Source organism: Tachypleus tridentatus, chromosome 2 (genome assembly GCF_004210375.1).
Source record: "Tachypleus tridentatus isolate NWPU-2018 chromosome 2, ASM421037v1, whole genome shotgun sequence".
NCBI lineage: Eukaryota > Metazoa > Arthropoda > Merostomata > Xiphosura > Limulidae > Tachypleus > Tachypleus tridentatus.
The window spans coordinates 116,800,716-116,823,436 of record NC_134826.1 but is presented as its reverse complement, the minus strand read 5'-3'; the positions used below and the strand labels follow the sequence as shown (position 1 = coordinate 116,823,436).

The 22,721-nt window shown below is 32.4% G+C and overlaps 1 protein-coding gene across 1 annotated transcript; it reads left to right on the top strand.

The window, feature by feature from the left end:
- The first annotated feature begins 966 nt into the window (after positions 1-966).
- LOC143236439 (uncharacterized) lies at positions 967-9,628 on the top strand. Its single transcript, XM_076474702.1, has 4 exons — positions 967-1,395; positions 7,341-7,717; positions 7,941-8,237; positions 9,376-9,628. The coding sequence occupies exons 1-4, from the start codon at positions 1,225-1,227 to the stop codon at positions 9,560-9,562; spliced, it is 1,032 nt and encodes a 343-aa protein (XP_076330817.1). The 5' UTR covers positions 967-1,224; the 3' UTR covers positions 9,563-9,628.
- The last annotated feature ends 13,093 nt before the right edge of the window (positions 9,629-22,721 follow it).

Below are 22,721 nucleotides of genomic sequence, written 5' to 3'. Positions count from 1 at the left end.
CTAATGAATTGTGAATCATCGTCTTAACTACTGCAACAAAAGTAATTATGTCAGATATAGTTAGGGCAACATGTAAACTGCAAAGAAGTCACAAAGGTCAGTACTGAATTTCGTAGACGTTTATTATATTTTCTATCATGTATATTACACGTATGTTATGTTTTATACTTTATTATACGTGTGCGTTTCTTAGCATTCGAAAATACTTCTGCGATATAAAATGTTGCTTATCGAACAGTTTCTTAACTTCGAATTATTTTTTTACATTTGTACTTATTTTTGTTATTTGTTTCATTGAAAATATATATGTGTCAATCTGTCCTCTGTAAAAATTTTTCTGACACATATTTTATTGCCTGTTGCTCTTTAAGATTAGTATTTGTCTGATTTTTATAGCTACAAAATTACTTGTCGCCAGTGTTGATATTTGTGATCTGGAAGGCAACTGGTCAAATCCACCAACTTCCATCACGTTTAAAGCAGAACGTCTATACTGGCTACAGTCGTTTTCCTACTGCTGTTCAGGAAGACTTAAGAGATTACAAACAAAATATGCGACCCGGTGGACACTACATTCCAAATCGCAATACAAAACTCCAGATCAACAAGCAGTATGGATCAGACTATAACAGAAATCTGAAACCTATACGTCAATACGGGTCAGACTACGAGAGAAACCCACAGTCTAGTGGAAGTTCTGGGCCAAACTACAATAGCAAATATTCCAATGAACAGTACAAATCATATGACAATAGAAAACTACAATCTAAGTATCAGTACAGTCTACACAATAACCAAAATTCGCAGGCCAAACAGCAGTTCGGGTCAGAATATAGTATAAAACCACAGTCTAATGGGCAGTTTGAGTCAGACTATAAATATTCTTCTAATTTTAATGGACAAAATTACAAAGGCAATTCTCACTTTAACGAACACCATACATCAATCCATAAAAATAATCCTTTCGTCAGTTCTACAAGTGGTTCATTTTCACATTTTTTAAAGGGAAGTAACAAACCATTAGATACGCTTTTTGAACAACATAAAATTGGTATAAAACAACCACAGCACAAACATCCACAACATTCATCCATACAGCATTACGAATCAGTGCAAAGTACTTTTACAAGACCACAAGGTATCCAAAATAATGGCCAACCTCAAGAACGTCCAGTCTATACAATACTTCACCAAGGGACACATGATTCCAGCAATATTGCAGAAATGACTCGACCACAATTGTCTAAAAATATCATATTTCCTATAAGGGAAGACAGTGAACCCACAAAAGATAACGACGATAGACCGAAATATTCAGTTCCACCTGGACAGCCATTGCAGACTATAGATTCTAACCCTCAACTGCCGTCATATTCAAATTTAAAGTATCAGTCGGTAAGTTTCCTATTAGAAAATCGAATGGTATATTATTAGCGACTATGCTTACAGTTTTTTTATATAATATTATTTAATACGGCTTTGCGACACGTTAAAACTGTTTTACTAATAAGAATGTAAGCAAATTAGAAAGATAAAACTTTTGCTACTTTATCAATTCATCTTATCACTGTAACTATTCCATCTCCATGTTTAAAGAGAATGTATTATTTTAAGTTTTAGCTTTTATTTGATATACATTTAATAATTTCGGGTCTTTCAGTGACTAGATTCTTTGTTTCCGGTGCTTGCCAGTCTCCCAGTGAAATGAAAATCTGGGAGGGAGAAAATAAATTAGAAAAAGAAGTGCTTGTTTCATCAAGAAAAAAGAAAAATATCTCTAAACTTTAAACGTCTTCTCGCAACTTTACTGCCAAGTAAATTGATTTTGATAAAAAATAGTATAAAAACATGTGTTGTTCAAGTTTTAATAGATGTTATTCATTTTATATTACTTACACACAAAGAACAGTGCATCTGAGAGTTTCAACGAAAGTGTTTTCCGCCAAGCTCGTCTGCTAAATAATTTAAAATAACAAAACAATAGCATAAATGCTACACATTCTTGAAATCCTGTAAGAAAATAGATTCTTCTGGTGAATGAAAAACAACTAAAACACCATCAAAGGAACTGTTAATGTGGTTTTTAAGATGTAATTTGTGAAGAATACATTTCTCAACAGGTCTTTTGTGCTTTAACGTCATGTTACGTCATTTTGTTTTTTCATTTTATTCTTTTTTTAATGTAATCTGCCTTAATCCTTTGGCTCTACGGTAAACCTAAATCCTTCTAACTCTCAAAATTTGGTTTCGATACCTGTGATGGGCAGTGAGAACAGCATAAACAGCTAGGCTGTCTTTAACGCTGGTCTTCCTTTTAATGTAAGGTTTCACTTAATTGTATATATAAATGTCGACGACGCTTCCTCTGACTTGCACACTTTCATCTAACAATCCCAATCCTTGAGCCTAGATGTCAAAAGCTCGGTATTCGACTTTGTTAGACCAAGATCTCTGATCAAGTCATTGAGGTCTCTTTGGTTGGAGTAGTACGGGCTTCTCTCATCAGCTGCACCTCTGAAATTGTAATCTGGATCTTCAACGTCTACCTCCTCTTCTGATTTGCTGTTCTCTTTTGAGGATGACTGCTTTCTCTCTGGCGGAGTGAGTACAGGGAGCTCAGGGCAGTGTGGCACTGGGTCGATGGATGATGGAAGGTCCGGATACATGATAGCAGATGCATTCTTGTTAACCCACCGTTTGGAATAGTACACCACATAGAAGTAGCAATTGCTTGAGTGGTTAGTGGGTTCACACCAAATTCTTGGAATAGCGAACTTTATGGCTCTCTTTTCCCCTCTGTACCATCCTGCAAAAGAGCAAATTAAAACCGTTATTATGAAAAATAAATTTATTTCATTCACAACTAATGTGTAAGTGGTTCATTCAAAATATTTTATATGTGATATTTTTTTCTATATTATTGGAAATTAAAAAAAAGATATTTAAATATTTTAAAGGTATAAAATTTGTATAATATAAAATCTTAGTATTCAAACATGCAAAAATTATTATTCTTACCTTATAGAGTTTTTTGCAGTACTCGCAGGTAAAATGAGGTGCTCAGGGTTTGTTTTGATCCCCGACAGGCATGCCGAAATATGTCTTGTAGGCTTCACACATTTTAGCAGATGCTGTCACACAGTACTTTTTTGCTCTGGTCTTGATAAATTGGCCACATACATAGCAGAATGCATCTGGAGAATGCTTGCAGCTTCTTGATGCCCTCTCTGATAAAATCAAAAAAGTCTATGTGTTCACTTAGACAGCTAGAACTAAAGTGAAGTAGTGAGTGGTGAGCCCTTGTATATATATTACTATGAAACGTTCTAGAAAATTCTCGTAAATTCTACAACATTCTAAAAAATTCTTGTAAATTTCAGAAAATTATCTATTAGCTACTCAAGCACTGAATCTACCTGGGATGTTCTGGAAAATGAGTAAATTGAAATTTTCATTACCCAGATCACAAAAGCAAAGTTTGAAGAGAAAAATAGGTCTTTTCCATTTACTTTAGGCGTAAGCAATTGGGAAATAACACTTTCTGCTCAGGAACAAGAAAAAGAAAATTTTGTTACATAGTGTTATTATATTGCTATTTTCTTCTTCACAGATAACTTTATCCATAAAAATAAGAAAACTAGAGGTAAAGGAAATAATAAAGTAAAATGGGTTAATTTTTCAGGATTGTGTAATTATTTAGATAATAATTTTTATAGTAGCATTAATATATTTAAACTAATTTTTTAAAATATTTATGAACTTAATCTTCCCAAAATAAAAGTATTAATTAATGTAATCATAACTTTCGAAACGATCATGCAAAACACTTACTTGTAGACATTATAAAATATCGAGTAAAAGTTAATGATGTTTCAAGTTTTGAAAAAAGAGAAACGGAGAGTAAACCTTCATATTTGATAATTAATTTTAAACATAAAATATGCAATGATTTACAGATTTCTAAAATTATTCATCAGTCTATAAACAATAACATTTTTCCTTGTAAAACCTCAAGGTCTATCTTCAGTTATAAATGTAAAGTTGCAATTTGTCAATTAATATGTAATTATAAAATTTTCTAGTTAATTTAAATGTAACTGATGTTAATTATTTAACTTGTGAAAGTAAAAATAGTTTATTTGTTGATACTTTTCATAAACATATTGTTCCTGGTAATGTAGATATTATAAAAGACAAAATATTACGTGAAATAATCAAAAAAGGAACTAAATACAGAATAGCAACAAAATGTAACAAAATGAATATTCTAAAATCTTTTAAAAATTATTGATGAATGTATTTTAAAAACTTAATTATATTACAGTTTGTCCATCTAGATGTTTTAGAATGGAAACTATATACACTTAAAATAAGACTATCTCACATAAATTTAAAAAATACCATATAGATTTATCACTTCAGCAGTTAAAAATAAAATTAAAGAACTGCAAAAAAATACGTCATAGTTCCTATTGATAAAACTAACTGTAACATTGGTATAATTTGCAAAAAAATATCCATTAATTATAAAAAAAGTAATTAATAATACACAAACTTTTGAACTTGTCAACCAATCCAAAGATACAGTAATTAATAATATCGTTAAAGCTTATCATAAACTTTCTTCTAAGCATAATTATTATGTAGATTTGATGTTACTTAATGCTATTTCAAAATTACATAAATCTCCAAATAAATTTAGATTTTTTTTCCAATTCAGTAAATCTAATTATCAAACAACTGACTATATCATTAAATAAATTACTTAATATTTTACTTGATAAAATAGAAAATGTAATTATTAATAATAAACATTTGATTTTACATTATATACCACAATATCATTAAAAATTTTAATCATTGTTTTAAATTTATTAATAGAACAATACTGTTTTCCTTCTATAGAAATGGAAAAATGAACATATAATTCCAAAAGCATAAAAGATGTGTTAAGTTTCTATATTTATAATAATTATATATATTATTCTTCAATAAAGAGGTTTTTAAACAAGTGATGGGAGTTCCAATGGAGTTAACTATTCAACTTGTATAGCGAATTTATATTTATACTATTATGAAAATATATTTATTAAAAACTATGGAAATCCAGATATTTTTACTTCAACTTACATATATTTTGATGAGTTAATTAGCATAAATAATTCTAAAATATATAATGTTGTTGACACCATTTATCCAAAAGAATTAGAAATTGAATACAGAATACAATTTCTAATACAGAAACACATTGTTTATATTTAAAAATTAACGTAATTGATAAAAAATATCAATATAAAATTTTATAACAAGAAAAGATTTTTTACTTTCCAATTTATGGTTTACCCTCCTTACATGGTAATGCACCATATCCATCTGTTATAAACATTAAAACTTTGAAGTTATTCAGATATTGTAAAATTTGCAATAAACTACAATATTTTATTAATACTGATAAAAAAATTAATAGTTAATGGATTTAATAAAAATATTAAATAAAATTACTAATTTAGTCTATAAAAAATACAAAAGAAGTAAAATGAGAGAATTTTTTACGAAAATTACTAATAATTATTTTAGTTAAAAATAAGTTCAGTTAAAAACTTGGCACTACTTTATGTGGGTGTACACCTGGAGCCGCATATAAAAGCACGGCAGTCTTAATATACTGATATGGTTCAATGTCTTGTTAATTAGTGCCTCTACCATATTGGGGGCAGGAACACTATTTTCCTTATTTTTATTGTATTTTTGTTTTGTTTTTTTTTCATCTTTTTATGTTTATCTTTTTCTTATTTTTTATTAACTTGGAAGAGCAGACACCTTTTCACAACTCCCTGTAGGCAGTGAAAGGTGATATAGATGTGGACGTTGGGGGCTTGAACACCTATATCTCGCTCTCCTAATTTCTAACCTTCTTATGTGATACTAGCGGATTGGAGGTTAAGACTGATAGACGGTGTATCCGCACCGCAATGTGGGTCCTTCTTCCGCAGTCACCTCCAAAACCTAAGATACATTTTATAATCCCACGTTGTAGCTTGTACCCTAGGATTCGTATCTTGTTTAATTTTAACGTGTTTTTTATGGCTTAAAATGTATGTTTCTAATATACATATACATATATATACAGTACAGAAACTTCTGTACCCTATTGAATTTAAATTGTTCAGAAATTATATGAAAACTGAAGTATACCTCATCTTTTAACTTGTGTATTTTAAGCAAACATTACAATTTATTCATAAATTGAAATTTAAAATTTTGATATATTTATTTCGAATTTTTAAAATCACTATAACTTGTCATACAACTTTTAGAAATATTTGTACCCTCAAATTAGTTTCTCTTATTTTATCCTGTATTACTGAGCACTAGGCTCAATCTGAAAAAATAATCATATCCTCCAATGTTTAGAATAAATTCATACTTTCCATGTTCTTTTCAATAATAGTAGAAACGTGTAATTTTTAAATTCTCCTCAATTCTGAATTGATTTGTATACTTCATCTATTATTCCGGTTGGTTGTAGAATAGAAAATGTACGAATTTTAATTAAGTTTAGAGATTTTGGAATGATTCAACAGACAAAAAGCATAATACACTATATACTATGTCATATTTTAGGTTCATCACATATATTTGTTATTATTAATAAAAGTAAGAAACTGAACAATGTTTATCTGATCAGTTAAAACTTTCTGCAAAACAGTTTCTAGACTTCACAATGTCAGGGAAGTTTATTTGACGTGTCAGTAATTAATGTTCAAAGCATACCATTGTTAAAAACTGAGCTAGTTTTCAAAACTTTGTAACAATATCTGTAGAAATTACCATCCTAAGTACCGTTTACTAAAGTTTTGAAACGATAAAGCACATTGTTAATATTTGTGCTAAGTACATTTTATTTCATATTTTTTTATGTCTTTAAGTTTTTGTTTGTTGTTAAGCAGGAAGCTGTACAATAGGCTATTTATCCTATGCTCACTTCGCGTATCAAAATCTTAAATAATACTTCGGACACATCCATGAGCTACTGAGGTATATATTTAGGTAAACAATTCAACATTTCTAAAAGGAATATATATATATATATATATATGAACGAAGGTGTTAATGATTTATGTACTATTTTGGCATAATACTACTTAAATGAAAATTAGACTTACTGAATAAAACGTAATTTGATTCAAGTTTACGAAAGGTTTTTTATTCGTCTCCAACTTCTTAATCTAAATTTTGTCCTTAGTCAATAATAAAATAAAACTGTATATTTATCACAGCTAATTATGAGCAAATATTCCGTGTGTACTTTCACGTAGTTTGTAAATTCTTTGTTTCAGACTTTGCCAAGCTCAGCTACATATGATCATTGGAAAGGAAGTCAATCTCTTCCCGAAAATTTACATTTGTATGCTGAATCAGATAAGTTTCCAGGGCAACTAGATTCTCCATCACGTAATGTGCACTTGCCCGAGTATGAGTTTGGTTTTGTTCCTTTATATAGTGAAAAGTTTACACGCAACCGCAACGCTCCAAAATCCGAAACACCGTTAGCAAGCCAAGACTCAACCAAAATTCAGTCCTATCTTCTATCAGAAAAGGGCCCATTATCCTCCCAAAGTCAATTCAATTACCTTACAACCTCCAAGAGACTCGTTCTAGACTGTGGTAGCTCCAATCAAATTGACTGGTGTGATCTTGGAGAACAGTACCCAAGGTGTGTATATATGTATGTAATATTTTTGATTTTACTCATCGGGAACTTGGAATACATATGAAAGTATAATATTCTTTGTACAACGCTAAACGTATATATCTTACGTAATTTTAATATGTTATCATTTTAGTAATACTAATGTATTTCATTCAATTAATTTTATAACAAACTCCCAATAATTTTTTTCACTCGTTTCACGATTTTTTACGTTGGCTAATAATAGGTCGGAGGTAAATTACGTCATACAGCAGTGTCTTGATACAATCTCGAGAATGTATGTTGAAATCCCAACAAACTTGGAAGACTTGGGAGATAGTGAGCCTCTTGACTATTTCTACAATTATTCCGAAAACGGCCGAGATCAGTGGAAATGGACTCGCCATTCTTTCCACAAAGAAGCCCTCTGTGAGAGTAATCAACGCTTCGTGTATCCAAGCTTCGCCAGAGATTCTACTGGAAGCTGGAACGTGATTGTTCAGGCTGAAGAATTTCCTCAAAGAGTTCCTGTGGAATTTTGTCGGTGAGTTTTTGTGAAAGCTGATATGCACTGAAAAAAAGCGCATTCAGAAAGACGAGAAGTAAGAATGTTAGTTATCAGATTGTGTAAAGCATCGTAATGTTAGCTACAGTACATTATTAAGACTTATTTATGTCACTAAACACATGTAAATTTTAAATACAATTTAGTTTTAGACTAGTGCGTATAGACGAGGACACATTTCTGTAGTGCAACATAAAATGTTTACTTGAAATGTAGGCCCGGCATGGCCAGGTGATTGAGGTACTCTAATCGTAATCCGCGGGTCGCGGTTTCGAATCCCTCTTACACCAAACATGCTTGCCATTTCAGCCGTGGGGGCGTTCAAATTGTGACGATTAATCCCACTATTTCTTGGTAAACAGGTAAAACACTATTCCAAGATATGGCGGTGGGTGGTGATGACTAGCTGCTCTCCCTGTAGTCTTACACTGCAAAATTAGGGACGGCTAGCGCAAATAGCCCTGGTGTAGCTTTGCTCGAAATCCAAAAACAATCTTGAAATGTAATTTTCCTCTTATCACACACAACAAACGTTTTGTTGCTGTTTTAATTCACTAACAATTTCCTAGATTGATAAGATTCCTGATTTAATTTGAAGAAAAAATCATTCCCTTATATTCTAAGTTATTTGTATTTAAAACGTAATTATTTTTCTTTTAATAGGAACGTTTGTCTTGTTTGTTTGTCTTTGAATTTCGCGCCAATCTACATGAGAGCTATCTGCGCTAGCCGTTCCTAATTTAGCAGTGTAAGGCTAGAGGGAAGGCAGCTACTCATCACCACCCACCGCCAAGTCTTGGGCTACTCTTTTACCAACCAATAGTGGGGATTCACCGTCACATTATAACGCCCACACGGGTGAAAGGGCGAGCATCTTTCGTGCGACGGGGATTCGAAACCGCGACCCTCAGATTACGAGCGAACGCCTTAACCCACCTGGCCATGCCAGACCTTAATTGGAACGTTTTGTAAAAAGTTAGAGAAACGTAGGATCATTGTTCGCAATACAAATTTGCCAAAAAAAAAAGAACTTAAACTGTTTATAATATATCTCATAAAATGTTTAGTTTCTACAGTTGGAAAGTTGTTATTGCTAATTTAACTTACATTATTACAGCGTTCAGGGTGGACCTTGCACAAAAATAGCAACGTGTGGTTTGGTTTCACGATGTGTTCAGAAGTATAATTATCAACTACTTATGAGTATTGATCCAGCCAAGCCTGATGTATGTCCGACCATGAAATTATACAAATTTCCTTCGGCATGTTTATGTCATGCGCAGATTGAAAAACCAGTAGGTTAGCAAGAAATACAAGGTTCCAGTTAATGATTTTTTTTTTTCTAAAGTGTGAACTACGTGAATTGAAACACCGAGATTTAAAGCTATATTAAAATGAATTGAGATCTGGTAGTCATATTTGTCCAGAATTAACGATACAATTCTTTTATTTTATATTACTTCCACTGTTTAAATATCTTTCAAAAGTCAATGAATGTACGGAAGGAGAGAATGTCTTTTTTTGCTGACATTTTGCTTTCATTATTCGATAAATATATATTTAAATTTTCTTATGAAGTCTTCTGTATTTCTTACTTTTAAGAAGTGTAAATGTTTGTATTTAATAAAGTGTGTTGATTACTTTTAAAGATTCTTAAAAATAGAGAAATAATTATCTTGTAATGATGTCATTAGCTATTTAAATACGTAGATGTACTAAATAAATTAGATAATAAATGTTGCAGGCCTAGAATCCTCCCCCACTTAACTACATCGATTTCTTTATAATACGCTTAATAATTGGGATATAACTAAACCTATTTTATCCATTAAAATATTCTATAATATATACCAACTTGTCCACGGTCTATTATTTATAACTTAGGTGTTAGCATAATCTTTTTTCTTACCTGAACACTCTCCATTTTGCCTAAGAAAGAAGCAAGGGGACACTTGACTTTAGTTTACAAATAAAACTAATAGTGTGGCAAAAGCCGCAATCAAGCAAATTTCCAATTCACAAAAACTGTCTTCTCAGGAAGATTCACTAGCTTCTGTTGTATTCTGTTAGAGCCAAAATATTAAACAAATTTATCAATATCATATGAAACAACTGTAAAATATGCAAATTTAAGTATCATTTGCAGTTAATGGTGTAAATTTGCTTGTTTGTTAAGCACAGAGCTACACAATCTGTACTGTGCTCACCATGTGTATTGACACCAAATTCTTAGCGCCATTAAACCCTCAAGAATAGAGGGAGAAGACGATTTATTTTAAGATTTTTTGTTATTGTTTTTGATGCAATGCTATACAACGGGTTATCTACATTCTGTCTACCGCGTGGAATCGAATTCTGGATTTTTAACTTGTGTAAATCCATAATGTTACTGCTGACCCATCAGGGGACTAATGGTGTTGAAAAGTTTTATTTTATAATAATATTTTATCAGTGCAATAAAAGCTGATATTTATATGAATGAAAACTGTTATGTTTTATTCGAAAAGCTTAAATTATTTTCCAAACACTTGTGTAATACCTAACAGAAGAAACTACACAGTATTAGCACGTCAACAGCCCATGCACAAACGTGAGGTGTGTGTGTGGATGGGTATGTTTAATCAGAAGGTAATATTCTTTTCATCGATGTTTTGAAATTCAAGTACAGCATTACCAAAGTACAATAACTATTCATTAGCTGTGTTACGTATTATAAGCTATCTCGGAAGAGTCTTCGATTTATTATGTTATGTACGTTACGTATTACGATTTCAAATAGCCGGAAATTTCAATTTCGAAGTTAATTGAGTATCGATATGTATCAAATTTTTGACAATTGCCAACAAGATCGATACACATAATTTTCTTTCTTAACAGAAATATATTTCAATATACAAACAACAATACAATTTATAATAACAATTATTACAAATAGTTATTATAAATAACGATTTAGATACAAAAATTTTACAAACTTACAAACAACATTGAGTCTTCTGTTTGGTCTGGAACTGAATATTTTATTGATAGTTCACGATGAGCGAATTTAGTCTGAGTTGATATTATATTTTCCTTAATGGAGAGCTAGCTCTCTCTTCTTGACTGGTTTCACGCCGTTTACAAGCTGACTTCTCTCTGACGAAGATATCTAATGTCCTCGCAAAAATACTAATGTCCAAAATTAATTCACTGAAGTTATATGGTTTGTAATGTTCGAAATCTATAATCGTTCATGGTCAAGTATTTATAGTTTTCCAATTAATAAGCGTTAATCACAGTTATAGCTTTCGAGATTCATAGTACACTAACTGTAGCAAACCAATAATATAAAACTGTCTCTTGGCACATCGATTTAGAAATTTCACGCGAGGTTATTGAAAGTTTTAATATTAAAAACCAATACAATTTATAACAGTAGTTATTACAAACAGTTATTACAGATAGTAATTTACGTATGAAAGCTTTACAAACAATTTTAAATCTTCTATCTGGTCTGGAACTGAATACTTTGTCGACGGTTCACGAGGCGCAAATTACCTTTATGTTGATAGTCAGAGACACTTCACTTGACAGGAATGCTAGCTAGCTCTATTCTTCAAACGAGTTTTTTCCGACGAAAATATCTAATGTCCTTGTAGAAATACTAACGTCCAAAGCTATTTTACTGAACCTTGTAATATTCGAAATCTATAAATGTTTCTGGTCAAATATTTGTACTTTCTTGATTAATAAGAGTTTGTCACAATTATAGCTTCCGAGACTTATAGTATATTAACTGTAGCGACCAAACAATAATAAATTGTCTCTTGGGACGTTAATTTATAAACTTTTAGAATGAGGTTTTCGAAAGTTCGATTAGCAACAAAATTTGAAGATAAGCTAGTACTCGAGAATCTTCTACAAGATTATAGAACAGTCGGAACCTGTGCAACACACATTTAACGATTTAAGTTACATACAGTTCTAAATATATTTTAAACTGAAACAAATGTAGATATTAATATTTTAAACTGAAACAAATGTAGATATTAAAATAATATTAAATTCGTTACACCTTCCTCCTCAGAGACCTAAAAACTGATATTAGAAAAATTTTAATTAAGCTATTATATACATATATATATGTATGTGTGTGTGTTTCTATACATTGATAACAATACATTAAATATAATACACTGTCAAAGAATTATATAACTTTACTAATCATAACAGTATATAACACAATCGTTACAAATAACTTAATGACCAAACAATTACACAGCATGTGAAAGTGTATCAGCATAGTAATTATCAATCCCTTTAACATGGATTATTTTCAAATCATAATTTTGTAATTTAATCTCCAATTTAACAACCTTCTGTTTTTGTCCTTCATTCGGTTCAAAAAACGTCAATGGGTTGTGATCAGTGTAAACGACAATAATTGTTGAGACGCAGATACTTATGCATTAAAATGTTCTAAAGCTAATGTTTCTTTTTCAACAGTTAAATAGTTATTTTAATGACAGTTAAACTTTTCAGAAAAATAACAAACAGGTGTTCAATACGTCTGTCGTCTGTTTGTAAAAGAATAACACCAACACTATAATCGCTAGCATCAACATATAATGAGAAAGATTTATCAAAGTCAGGTGATATCAGTACATAACAAGTGCACAATAAAGATTTGACCTTTTCAAAAGCAGACTGACATATTTCAAACTTGAAATTTTGATATTTCTTCAATAGGTTTGTTAAACGGTACAATCATGTCAGTAAAGTATTCAAACAACTTCCTGTAATAACCTGCCATTCCTAAAAATATTATCCAACTTTTCGGTTTGTAGAAGTTGAATAATTCACAATGCAACAAATTTCAGTTTGAATTAGAGTAACCCGACCGCCACCTACAACATGGCCTAAGTAAACAACTCTGGCTTTACAAAAATTACTTTCTGTTAAACTTACAGTAAAATTGGCTTTCTTAAAGCCTCTCAAAAACACCTTGTAATACACATAAATGTTCTTCCCGGGTGTTACTGTAAATTACAATATCCAAAATCCAACATTGACAGATTGTTGAAACATTGATTAATTAATTGATTTGTTGAAAAGTTGCCGGAGAATTTTTTTTATTCCAAACGGCATTATATTGTAGTGGTATTATCCATAGAAACAAAAGCAGATATTTCTTTTGTTCTGTCAGTTAGAGGAACAGCCCAGTATCCCTTCAACAAGTCACATTCTGTGATATATCTCACTTTTACAATTTTATCAACACAGTCCTCCATTCTTTGAATGGAATATGATCTTTGTCAAAGCATTTATTTTGTAAAAGTCTGTAGATTATCTAACTGAACCATCAGACTTAGGTACCAGTACATAATATTTTCAAATTTACGGGTGTCTGAGTCAAAGAGACTTTCACCATCATCAGTAGAACACTCAAAGGTTAAAATGTTTTCAGGTGCATCTCGGATGTCTTAGGACTTCGACATATTCATATGACGCAGCTGGGTAGCCTTTCGACGATCAAGTGTTTTTACAACATAGTCTGTCTCATTGACTTTCTGAACAACCTTATAGAACCATGGCACCTAGCTTTGAGTGGATGACCCATAGGGAGTAATAATACTACGACAATGTCACCAAGAAGAAACTTACGCTCTTCAACCTGGCTATCATAAACGTTTTTCATTCTATCTTGGGATGACTTGAAGTTTTCTTGAGCCAATTTACAAGCACCTAACAGTCCAGACCGAAACTTAGAAACGTAATGCAGTGAGCGGATTTCTTTCATGTAATCTTCCAGCCATTGTTCCTTCAGCAACGTAAAAGGATCACACACTAAATGGCCAAATACTAACTGAAAGACTAATTCCTACGATTCCTAGACTGACTCACCAACAGCAAATGACAATAAATTAACTCATTCATCCCAATCTTTCTCATTATTGAGACATTAAGCCCACATCATGTTTTTCTATGTAAAATGAAATCTCTCAGGAGGACTTTGCAATTCATGATGGTATGCAATAGATTTTGTTTGTTTAGCTGGTAAACAACCTGTTGAAACAATCCAAACATAAAATTCAATCTTTGATCAGACTGTATTTCTCTGGACAAACCAACAAAAGTAATAAAATTGATCAAAGCCTTAGACAAAATTTAGCCAAAATGTTTCTTAAGTGAATAGCATCAAGAAATCGAATGGGCGCGCCCGTGAGAGTCAACAAATACTGGTTTTCTCATCGAAATTTTGGAAAAGGCCCAACACAATCAATAATTGCAAGACTGAAGGATTCTTCGAATGCTGGGATATGTTTCAAAGGAGTAACAGAAATTTTTTGGTTAGGTTTTCTGATCAATTGACATATACAAGTTTTCCAAAACTAAAAAACATCTTGCCTAATATTTGGCCAAAATAAATCTCATAATTTTATAACGTCTTGTTGTCACCCAAATGTCTTCCTATGAGAAGTTCATGGGCAACTTTTAATATTTCAGAGTGATATGCTTTTGGAACAATGATTTCATAAACTACAGGCCAGTCTTCTGAAGCTGGTACATTTGGTGGTTTCCATTTTTATAAGCACATCATTTTTGAAGAAAGTAACCATATGAAACATTCTCCAGTTCATCTTTTCGGAGCACATATTTAAATAGTGAAGAGAACTGTGGATCCTTTTCTTGCTAATCGATCAGTTTGCTTCTAGCAAATGGAACTTCTTCATCTAAATCAGATCTCTTTTGTTCATCATTGTCACTTGCCAGTGAATTGTCAGTAAGACAGTAATTCACCAGATCCCATCAGGTCCAAAAAATGTCCGAGACAAATCTATAATATTGTCCTCTGGACAAGTACCTCTCATTTATTTTTGGCTTAATTTCTTAGCCTGAGCTTGAGTCACAGTACACTAGGAAAACACGTCTGGATTCTCCTCAACTATCCTTAAATCAAACAGTGAATGGCTCGCTAACCATTTTGGGTTCAACAACAGGTATTCTCCCAGCTAACTCATTTCCCAACAATAATGATACACCCTTAATTGGCAAAGTAGATTTTACTCCAACCACAAGTGGTCCCGAAAGTAGGTCTGATATTAAATACGTGGTATGAAAAGGAATGTTAACAAAATCACCCTCAATACCCTGAGCAATAACAGACTCACCATTGGCTGAACTCGAACCTAAAAGCAATACACCTTCTAACAACAATGATTGACTCGTCTTAGTATCATATAAAATGCGTAGGGGATTAGCAGTGTACGTTGTCAAAGACATAAAATCAACAGACACAAAAAGTCTAAGTTTCTCCTTATCTACATCAGCCTTTTTATTAATGGCCAAATCAACAGCATTGCATGATCTGGTAAAACTACGTCTATATATGGGCACGAATGCATTGAGTGTTACTTCCTTTTATTTTTCAAACTCCAACAATCGAAAATAACATGAAGAGGATGTTTACAGAAATGGCATACAAGCTGTGATGGTTTTGATGAAATTTCATTCTGACTATCTAAAAATTTCAAATTAGAGGAGCTGGATTTTTTTAGAATAATCCTCAACTTTAGTGGGTTGAGCAGCTACAAGTTTTTGCAAACCTAACAAAACTTTCTTTTTATGAAAAGCGGTTTTATGTGTCAAAACGAAATAATTGGAAAGAGCAAATGCTTCCTACAGTGTTTATCTTTATTTTTCATCAAAGTAAGCCTTCAGGCAATCAGTTGTACAGCATTTAAAGTATAATTATCTTAATTTGACGAAATTCTTACCAATATGCATAGAATTACATCATTGACCAAAATAAACCTTTTCTAATAGGTTAATTCCACAGAAGTTCGTGTATCTTCCTTGCGATAACCTCGAAACCTTTGGTGATAAGCCTCTGATACTAAGTGGTATGCTTTGAGAATAGTTGCTTAAACTTTGTCATAAGAGAGAGAGAGAGAGAGAAGAGCATAAGCTTCGCGAACTTTACCAGTTAAAACACTGTTATAATAATGACCAGTTTTCGGTAGGCCTTTCCATTATTTGGGCAACTTTCTCAAAATGTTGGAAATATTTATCAACTTTATTTTTATTACGTACTTTAATATATCGACTGAGTTCAAAGTTATAGTTTCACCTTGGTCTGTTGGAGTTGAGTTTGATTTCTTTCTCAGCTTCGATACAGGCTTGTTCTTTCTGGGCTTCGGTACAAGCTTGTTCAAGATCAATTTGCTTGAGCTTTAGCTGGATTTCTAACTTATCTTCATCATTCAACTCTGATTGGCTAGCGGACACACTAGAGTATTCCCCTAATGCTTTCTCAGGCTACCAATCATTATCGACTAGTATTTCAATAATATGCTTTTTAGTTTATTTCTTCTCATTGATTTCTTAACTTCTAAAATGTTGACAATGTTACATTTGTTATATTTTTCTAGTCATGATTCAAGTAAACCTTGATAATCAGATATGATCAAATTTCTTTGGCACTGATAAATATAAATTGAACTAAGATTTATATTTCAATTTTACTTTCTTAAAACCGCGAAATAGGGCTGAAATTAACTAAGAAGTCGGTCACAAAAGTTTTGAAGAGGACGCCAAAGAAAGTGACGTTTAAACTGCGCATAGTACGAGAACCTGCCTACCTTTGCATCAGACAAACGTCCGAATGCTAAGATTCAAAATATGGAAAGGGGTATCCCAATATAGCATTTAGTTTTTAGGGCCAGCATTACTGGGTAACTTTTCTAGTTTGTAATATTTTTTAAACACTGTTATAGCCTACCTTTTTTGCTTTATATTTATATTCAAGGAAGATTTACAAATATACATATTGTGTTATTTGAACTCAAGTACTTGAATTTTGTAAATGTCATGTTCGATTCTGTTTACTCGATAAATGACTTACTCTATGTCAAAACTCAAATTATGCAAACTTAATACTCCGAATGATGTCTAGATTTCTCTGCCTGGACTCTTCACGTCATCAACGTCTCTGCTCATTACTACCACCGAAAAGGAAGACCAGCAATCTTGTCTTCTTCATGGCTTTCTATCAAAAACTTCCCAACAATGTTTCAAAACACGATTATAGACACAGTAGCAAATTACTCCCACGCGTGGGATTGAAGAGAAACAACAGTTCCCGAGCACCCTAGTTGGAAAAGAGCAGACAACTATCACGTTACTCTTTTCAAACTAAATTCATGCGTTTAGTTATTGTCGTTTTCTGTTATTAATCAAAATGAGTTGCGTTGTTTGTTCGTATTATTATTTGTATCGTTATTGGTTCCTTAACCCGCTTACTATGTAAGTACACATACATTGTTTCCAAGTGTTACAACAGATTCAACTACGACACGACTTTCTCCACACTAAAGTATGTAGCTTCCGCAACATTGAGTAATAACACTGCAAAACGTTTGTTAGAAATGAAAGTAAGATTTCAGAAAAGCATAACACTACCTGGCCCAGCATGGCCAGGTGTGTTAAGGCGTTCAACTCGTAATCTGGGGGTCGTGGGTTCGAATCCCCGTCACTCCAAACATGCTCGCCCTTTCAGCCGTGGGGGCGTTATAATGTGATGGTTAATCCTTCTATTCGTTGGTAAAAAGGGTAGCTCAAGAGTTGACGGTGGGCGGTTATGACTAGCCGCCCTCACTCTAGTCTTACATTACTAAATTTGGGACTGCTGGTGCAGATGACCCTCTTGTAGCTTGGCGCGAAATTCAAAAAACAAACAAACGTAACACTACCGAGTACAATCTGTCAATCCTTCCAGTGTCAGGGCCGGGTGAGTTTCCCCGTGTTAAAAAAAAACAAAAAAAGCAACAGCCAGAATTATATATGAATGGCACACTACTCCAGATTGCCCTATCGGCAAAATTTTTAGGTCTGACCTATGATTCAAAACTAACTTGGATCAATCATGTGAACGAAATTAAAAATAAAGTCTGGCGAAGAGCCACCTATGCTAGGAGTCTAACTGGTAAAAACAGTGGAGCATCTACAGATAACATACTAAAAATCTATAAAACATATTAGACCTGTAATAGATTATGCAGCTCCAGCATGGATAACTGTAAGCAATAAAATAATTAAAACCGAACTACAAACAATCCAAAACACACTCCTCACAACTGCATAAAAAGTTCCAAGAACTATATCATCTCAGTTCATTCACAAATACTCGAACATACCAACCATACCAGATAGACTCCTACATAGTACAATAATCTACTTTAATAAGAATTGGATGAAAAACGAATTACTATGCGTGCGTGTGTGTGCGTTTTCTTATTGCAAAACCACATTAGGCTATCTGCTGAGCCAACTGAGGGGAATCGAACCCCTGATTTTAGCGTTGCAAATCCGTAGACTTACCGCTGTACTAGCGGGTGGCATTTCTATGCGAACTGGACAAGTACCTCATACGTGATGAAGTTAGTCCTAAATATCTCTCCCCAGTTAACTTATATTTTAAATATAAAAAAAAATATATATTAAATAATAAAAATAATAATAAATATATATTAAACAATAAAAAAATGCCACCAAACTTGACATTCTGCTGATAGAATAAAATAATCACTACATATGAGCCACAATACATGGATATTGTCCTGAAAAGGATCAAAATAATATTCAGTTCTACAATTATAAATACCAATCCGTCAAGAACATAAGTACAGGGAGGAGGAAGAGGTCATAGAGAACCTGACCTTCCAGGGTATGAAATTTTCTTACCCAAACACCGAGATTCGATACCGAGTACAAAAATTAAATTCTCAACGTTTCATAGCAACTAACAGCAATACACACAATTTCCTAAATTTGTTTTTTTATTTCGTTTTATGAATTATAATTTTGAAAATATTTGGGTTAGAATCTACAAAATAAGGGATGTAAAATGCTCAGATGTTAAGAAATCTTTCCAAAATTTATTTCCACAAAAGGTTAAACATACGTATAGTTTATGTATTTGTTTTTATATAACCTATGGAGCTAACATCCTAATATTCATAGTTTCGAATTTTCGAAAAACAAAAGTCACGTGGTATGCATAAATGCAGTGGTATAGCGAGACCTGAGTAGACTACAGCACCACTCCAGTTTCTTTTGATAAAAATAAGTACATGTATTTGTAAAATTAAACCAAATTATAGGTACAGTATTAAACATCTGGATCTAAAACGGTTTGAAAATATTACTGGATTTTTAAGTAGTTACTTCAAAAATCAAAATATACACAAATACTACAATTATATATTTTTTATAGTTTGAAGATATTATATGCACTATCTTATTTTATATCTAATCAAAAACACCTTAGATACGAATAAAGGTGGTGATAAAAAAAAACATTGAGTGTACGACTTACAGGAATAAAGTCGAATTTGATTTAATTCAAGTAACACATTTAATTCTTTTTTTCGTGACCGCACCTTTCCTTTTTACACTTGGTGTTTTTGATTAAGTATCACGACTTTTTATCAATACACACCAACAACCCACAGAAATGAAGAAAAGTACACTCGTATTAGCTTTAGAATCGCAACCCGATTGTCTACCGAACCAGCCATATTCTTGAAAATATACGGTTGTTTTCCTCTCTAACAAAAGTGTTAATAGTTTCCTTTATAGGAACACCATGGAATTTAGAATATTTTCATGTCATCACCTCCAAGCAATCGGTACAGCTACACCAAGCGTCATTATTACAAAATCTGTTTAAGTTACTATTACGTAGTTTTAAATAGCTGTTTCATTACAATAATTTCATAACATTTAGTGAATGTGTGCTGAAAGTTCACAATTAGTAATCCATAATAACCGTCCACCAGCACGATTCTTTTGAAAACTTGAACTAGAAACTGATAGTTTTATTTGGTCTAACCAATACTTGTATATATCAGCACGCCCCTCCACTGTATACTTGCTAATATTTAGCTAAATCAACTGTTTTAAATCTGAACCTTAGGTGATGCTGTATTAAAAATAGACCATTATCTCACGTGACATTCAAGTATGCGTGCGCATATATTTGCGTTACATTTGTACACTTTTTTGTACGTGGGCTTTGCACGTGGCTTAAAATTACACCGAATGAGACTTAATTGTAAGATCAGAAGACCTATCAATGTACCACTTTAAAAAAAAAAAAAGTTACTAAGAAAAACGTACAAAATGTTTATCAATCAAATAAAGTTCCAATACTTCTGGTGCGATAAGAAATTATGGTATTAGTTTGGATTACTACAGTTTGAGATACAAAAGGTTGAAAATCGATAAACTATCATTCTTATTAATAAAACAAATTTTTGTCACCGCAGCAGTTTTTTTGTTTTGTTTTTTGGGCCGCGCGATACACTTGATGACTCAGATATAAACAGTATACAAGATAACTGATACAAGCAGCTACCAAAGATGCCAAATATTCGATGTGGGAGCAGTCTTAAGACAATGAAGCTATCGCCATTCCTGCTAAATTGTACTACTTGGTGATAAAAATTTAAATCAAATATGTGGTAAATAAAGGAAAAAATTAAATCGATAAATAAACTCCCAGTTTGCCCCTGAACAAGAAAGGTCCACCTTCCGAAAACGCTCGGGTTATAGGGTTTCTTTTCCTAGCGATATTAGTGTTTAAAAGACCACACTACTTATCTAATTTGGTAGAATTAGAAGTACCTATTTATAGTACAGAAACGGGTATTACACCAATTTACATTAGAGAAGCAAAATATGGAAATTTATTGGATTGCAGCACACATCAGTGCACTTTAAGTTTGAAAACTGTTGGAAGAAATACTGTGTATAGTATACATATAAATTGTTATCAAACCCATGATGTATATGAAGTAACATTATTATTAATTGTTCTCATGCTATGCAAAAAGTGTAATATTTGTTAAAATTGAGTTTCTCTGTTAATCTGATTCACAAGTACTTAAAAATATAAAATGCAAGAGAACAATATTCAATTTGATCTCATGCAATGTATGAAATTCAGTTTATCATTTTACATCTAAGTAGTAAGCCAGTACACTGATATCTGAAGGATGGCGTAAAATGTTTATTGACACGAGTTACTACTAGTACCACAAAAACAAAACTATTCATATCACTTATGACATTCATAATGTTGACTTGAATGAAAGATTTCTCTCTTACTCAGTAATGTCGAGAAACCCACTTGTTGAGAAATTTATATGCAAAAACGGCTCGTTTGGGTTGAGAAAATATTTTACATAGAAGAGCGAACAACGTTTCGACCTTCTTCGGTCATCGTCAGGTTCACAAAGAAAGAGGTAACTGACCGGAAGCTGACCACATGTTTGAAAGGGGTTGTGTAACTGTGTGTCGAAATCTAGAGGGCAGTATTAGATGTTTGAATATATAATTTTATTTATTTTATTATATTAATATAGGTATAAAGGCGTTCCTTTATATTGGTTTATTTTGGGTTTAAGTTGTTGTACAAGTAAGGCTTCTTTAATTTTACGTTTGTTTATGTTTGTTTCTTTATTTAGTATTTGAGTGTTTTCTATGGTTATGTTGTGTTTATTTGACTTGCAGTGTTCGAAAACATGTGAAGGTGACTGTTGTTCTTTGAATCTGGTTTCCATTTTTCTACTTGTTTCTCCAATATAGAAGTCGTGGCAGTTATCACATTGTATTTTATAAATAATGGTGGGGTGGTGTTTGTCAGTGTAGTTTTTACATAGTATAGACCTCAGTTTTGTGCCTGGTTTTTGAATAAATTTGGTATTAACTGGAATGTCATATTTTGTTACTAATTTTTGCCAAATGTTGGTTATTTGTTTGCTGATGTCACGAATATATGGTATACAGCAGTATATGGTTTCGTGGTTTTTTGATTCGTGAGCTGTATTTACTTTAGTTGGTTGATTTTGCTTTCTGTGTAGGTGTGTGCTTATAATGTTTTCTACGGTTTGTGGAGGAAACTTATTGATGTTGATGAAGTATTGTTTTATTTTATCTGGTGAGCATAGTTTTATGGCTATGTTTATTTGGTTTCTTAGTATGTTGAGTTTTTGTTTTGTTTCATGTGCTGAGTCCCAAGGAATGTATAGTCCAGTATGGGTGATTTTTCGGTGGATTTCTGTTTTGAAATGTGTGTCGGTTCTTGTAATTTTGAGGTTCAGAAATGATATTTGATTGCTTTCTTCCTGTTCACATGTGAAGTTAATGTTGGGATGTATAGAGTTAATGTGATTGAAAAAATTAAGTATGTGTTCTATAGATTTGAATCCCGCAACCGTGTCATCTACATATCTGTACCAGTATAGTGGTGGATGTAATGTTGTGTTAATTGCTTGTGTTTCAACTTGTGTCATAAAAATATTGGCTGGGACTGGTGATACTGGGTTGCCCATGCTTACGCCATTTGTTTGTATATAGTTGTGGTTGTTGAACATGAAGTTTGTCTTTATCGTGGTGAATTCTATGAGGGTTGCTAACTGG